At 33.7% G+C, this 4,978-nt stretch overlaps 2 protein-coding genes across 2 annotated transcripts; one reads left to right on the top strand and one right to left on the bottom strand.

Moving 5' to 3' along the window:
* Window positions 1-100: 100 nt before the first annotated feature.
* On the top strand, window positions 101-280 carry ASCRUDRAFT_10731 (uncharacterized protein; the record flags this gene model as incomplete). The annotated part of the gene is made up of 1 exon (XM_020188675.1): window positions 101-280. A coding segment is annotated over one exon (180 nt), but the record flags the coding sequence as incomplete, so codon positions are not given.
* ASCRUDRAFT_93534 (Pal1 family protein) lies at window positions 207-2,430 on the bottom strand (the record flags this gene model as incomplete). Its single annotated transcript, XM_020195129.1, has 3 exons — window positions 207-1,129; window positions 1,694-1,979; window positions 2,286-2,430. The coding sequence occupies 3 exons, from the start codon at window positions 2,428-2,430 to the stop codon at window positions 454-456; spliced, it is 1,107 nt and encodes a 368-aa protein (XP_020044125.1). The 3' UTR covers window positions 207-453.
* Between the last annotated feature and the right edge of the window lie 2,548 nt (window positions 2,431-4,978).

Below are 4,978 nucleotides of genomic sequence, written 5' to 3' on the forward strand. Positions count from 1 at the left end.
TAATAATAATAATAATAATAATAATAATAATAATAATAATAATAATAATAATAATAATAATAATAATAATAATAATAATAATAATAATAATAATAATAGTAATTATAATAATAATAATAATAATAATAATAGTAATTATAATAATAATAATAATTATAATAATAGTAATAGTAATAATAGTAATAATAATGATGATAGTAATAATAGTAAAATCAAAATAAAAAAAATGATGGAGCTCCAAAAGACCAAAAAACAAACTATTATCAAAAATATAAATTAAATCTCAAATACTTAAAATTCTAAAATAAAACAAATAATTATTGAAAAAAAAACAAACAATTCTAATAAATATTGAAAAAATAAAGAAAACAAAACAAAATTGAAAAAAATATTGTGACAAAAAGACTTTTTCATATTTTATTTGTTATAAATTGAAATTGATTCATTTGAAGATCAACGGTTAAGTTTCAAAGTTTTGACTCTATTTAACAAGCCTGATTTTTGATCAAAATCATCATTATAAAAGGAGTCAGAAGGAAGTTGTGGCCTTGGAGGAACGGGAGGTCTAGGAGGTATAGTAGTAGTAGTAGCAGGGTTGCTAATACTGTTATTATTACCTCTAAATTTTCTTGATAGAGTTTTCTTTCTGGTTAAAGCAGAGCCATTACTGAAATTTTCTTGAGCAGCCTTTTGAGAAGCAGGAGCACCGTCGAGAAAAGTGGAGGAGCCTAAACCCATTGTAGTTGCACCATGAACAGGAATGGCTTTTGCTTTTGCATCAAAAGCAACAACTGAGTCATTGCTTTTTAAAGCTGCATATCGTTCCTTTGGAGAAAGAGGTTTACTGCGAGCAAAAATTGAAGTGTCATCGTCATCTATGGTTCCATTGCCCATTACTATATCGATTGCTTGATCTTTTGTGTTATTTGGACCTAAACCTTTGATAGTTGAGTTTGGACCATCTATTGGGAAAGCAGCGACTGGAGCTACTTTAGTATTTTTGTTTCGGTGAGGAGTACAAGCATCAAAGGGACCATCGTGATGAAATTTTGCACCGAATAAACCCGAAACATCTAAACGATCTATAGTATCAACGCCTGCGTTTTTATTTTTTGGATTTTTTTTAGATCTTGAAGATTTTGATTTTGATTTTGACTTTGATTTTGATGTTGAGTTTTGATTTGAAAGTCTACGTTTATCATCTAAGGGATATAGAATGTGTCGAGAAGATGAGGAATGGTTTGCACGAGATTTTGGAATTGATCTTGGTATTGAGCCATCATCAATGGATGAAAGATGTTGTCGATGAGTCTGATTTTGAGATCGATCGCGATTGTGGTGACGACGGCGACGATATTTATCTTGATCGAGTTGAGAAGAATCGCTATTATAATCTAGATTTCTTCTTGAATATTTTGAAGAAGATGGGAAATTGGTGTGGTCATCGGCATCATCACTATTGTAGTATTTATTTGATTTATAGTCACTATTGTTGTCATCAGAGAAATTATTACGAGATTTTTGGTCTTTGTAATCTTTATAGTGATTTCTTGAGGAAGAAGATGAAGAGGATTTCTTTTTATCTGGTTTTGATTTAATATCTCCATCCATATCTTCGTCAAAAAAATAATTATTTTTTGAGGTTAGTAATTTTTTCTGTAGTTTTAAATTTTCCATGTCTTTATATTTTGACCTTTCCTTAATGGGATCAGGTATTTTTGAATCGCTATTTGATCTATGCTGCCTGGAAGGTATGGTAGGTAATGGGAGGGTTCTTGTTGGGTTTCTGGAGGTGTTTCCAGAGTGGTTTCTGGAATGGTTTGTTGAGCTTGAAGATGAGCTTGATCTTGATCTTGAATTATAGTTTTTATGGTTTGTTTGAGAGGAGGGATAGTCGTTCTTTTCAGAAGGATAAGAGTTTTTTCTATAAGTACTGCCAGCAACTTCGTCATAAGAAGGAGGCAAATCGTTATCAAGGTCTGAGGCATTGGGGTCGCAGTTATTAGCATTGTTGAAATTGTTGTTTTTGATGTTGTTTATGGTAATATTTCTCTGTTTTTGCCTCTCTATTTCTCTTTCTCTTTCTCTCTGTCGTTGTCGTTGTCTTTCTTTATGTTGTTTGAATTCCTGAAACTCTCTGTATTCTCTTTCTTCCTTTTCTCTTTCTCTTTCTCTTTCGCGCTCTTTTTGCCTGTCTCGTTCTCTTTGCAGGATGTTGTTGGAGGTGGAATTGGAGCCAATGTCAATCAAATTACTGGAGTGATTATTGGCAGCATTTCTGTGACGATCGAATATATTGTCGTCAGGCGAGAAGCTTTCAATAGAGCTATGGGAGTAGGATCGATGGCGATTTGAGGAGGCAGGAGAAGCATTGCTATAGAGAGCATCAGCAAAGGGGTTCTTGGAGATGGGTCGTGGAGGAGGAGGCATGATAGAGGAGGTGGCACCAGAAGACGAAGAAGCACAGAAGATGGAACCAGCTATGGGAGAGGATTGGAGGTTTAGGAGATTCTGGGAAATTGGAACTGGAGACTAGCTTCGTAAGATAAAAGCAGATACTGAAGGTGGTAAACAAAATAAACAATGGATAAGAATAGCAAAAGGACGACATGTTATTTATAGACACCGTCCTTGATTAGGAGCAAGCTCCCAAAGGCCCAGGCCGCCGCACCCACGGGGCGGTTTGCGCTCTCCGGGACAGGGGAATGCAGACTACGGCCTCGGCACGCATGAAGGATACTACTGCTGCAGGCGCAGGCACGCGGTTTCTTGGACGAGCGTGTTTCACGCAGACCCGGTTCAGTGGCTCCAGCACGCTCCCGGGCCTGGACGGCCTATTATTAGAAGACGCGGCGGTGCTTGTGCCCGTGCTGCCTCTGACGGTTTTGGCGGTTTTGGGGCACGTCGGAGGCGTTTCATGGTTTCGAGCATGCCACACCAGTTCCGGTCTTATTGCAGTGGCGGTTCAAGCACCATCACCGGAAAGAACCGGTGGTACTGTGTCCTCACAACCTCGGCTCTGGGTGTCTTTGCTGTTTTTGCTTCACCTGCTGCTTTTGCTTCTTTTCTCATTTTGCTCAACTTCAACACGCTTGAGTACATCCCAATAGAGCTTCTCATCATCTCACTGTACCACTGGATGCTTTCTTTCACAATCAACCTTGTTCCCAAGGCTTCTTGATCTCTTTCAATCTCCCTCACCATCTCCATTATTCGAATCTTGCCCTCCTGGTTCAACATCTTGATCTCCTCGATACACTTTCCTTGCTCATAGGCCTTGTCTGTGTCCCTCTTGTATTTTTCATATTTGTCGTAGCTTTGAAACTCTGGCAATTGCACTGTGTAAAACGGCTTCATCCTCAAAGAATATATAGAACTCGCAAAATCGTATTCTCTATTCTGCTTTTGAAGTATTTCCTCAATTTGATTGAACTTGGGCAACCCAATAAATCCATTCTTCTCATATATCTTCACTGTTTTCAACTCTATTTCCGTTAATATCAATTTAATCTCGTAATCTTTAATTAAATTTACTAAAAACTTTTCGATTTTATTTAGTTTATTCAACTTCTCATCCAATATTATATTTTTTTTTCTCTTTAAATTGTTTATATTCTTTTTGTTTTTCTTCTTGTTATTATAATGACTCTCATCAATATCCAATTTATTAATCGAATTAACTAAACTGATCTTTTTCAAATTAATTCCCCCGTTTTTATCTTTCAAGTTTTCCTCAATTATTCTCTCAACCTTCTCTCTTTTAAATTTATTGTAATCTAAAATATACTCTAAAACAATCAAATTACTCTCAATCAACTTCTTTAGATTATAATACACTATATCATATTCCCATTTCTTGTAAACTTCCAATTTAAACCCTTCAAATAGAAAATTTATCATAATCTCAATTTTCTTATAATAAACATATGTCATAAAGATTAATATATCATCACCCCCATTGCTATTAACCTTATTCAATTTATTATCATTATCATACATTATTTTAACCAACTTATGATCCACTTGTTCTGCCAATTGTTGAATCGAATCAAATGTGCATATCAATGAATTCAACTTTTGTCTTTGTCTGCAAATATTACTAGAAAATCTCATTTCAAGTTCTAAATATCCTCCCTCGAGTATCCCTAAAAATTCCTCAATAGTCCTTTCTACCATTTCTTGTTTATCCTTTCGAATCACTCTATCTCCATTCAAATCCAATTCAATTAACTTATAAACCAACTTATCCTCTTTACTAAATTCTTTACTGTCTTCAATCTCTTTTTTCTTATCTTTTTTATGCTGATTATCCTTCTTACTTTTCTCACTTTTCTCACTTTTCTCACTTTTCTTGCTTTTCAAACTGAAATCGTAAATCTCAAAAATTGGATTACAGTAACACGTAAAATACTTCAAATCATTCAAATACATCTCACACAACTCTAAATCCCCATTCCCCAACACACTCTTATCTGCCCGAATTAATATATACTGTAAAAATGATCGTATTAAAATAGAATTATTAATATCCTCTTTCTTACTACCATATTCATTATACGATAATATATGTTTTCTTGAAAAGTTTACCATCATTTTATTCATCTCCAAATAACTACCAATACCAATCATTTTCAAAAAACTATCCTTAAAGTTATTCACAAATTTATTTATTAAATAATGCTCCTCAACCAATGGATCGATTATATTTATAAATGGGTTCTTATTACTGATTCTCTTTTGAATACCTGTGGAATAACATCCCTTCAATGTTGGTAATTCATTTAATAACTTGATATTATCAATCAAAATTTGACAATTTTTAATTAAGTCATCAATAAATTGATATTCTCTATTATCCTTTATCTTTTTTTGATTGCCATTATCATTATCATTATCATTATCATTATCATTATCATTATCATTATCATTATCATTATCATTATCATTATCATTATCATTATCATTATCATTATCATTA

The sequence above is a fragment of the Ascoidea rubescens genome (genome assembly GCF_001661345.1).
Source record: "Ascoidea rubescens DSM 1968 unplaced genomic scaffold ASCRUscaffold_34, whole genome shotgun sequence".
NCBI classification, from domain to species: domain Eukaryota; kingdom Fungi; phylum Ascomycota; class Saccharomycetes; order Ascoideales; family Ascoideaceae; genus Ascoidea; species Ascoidea rubescens.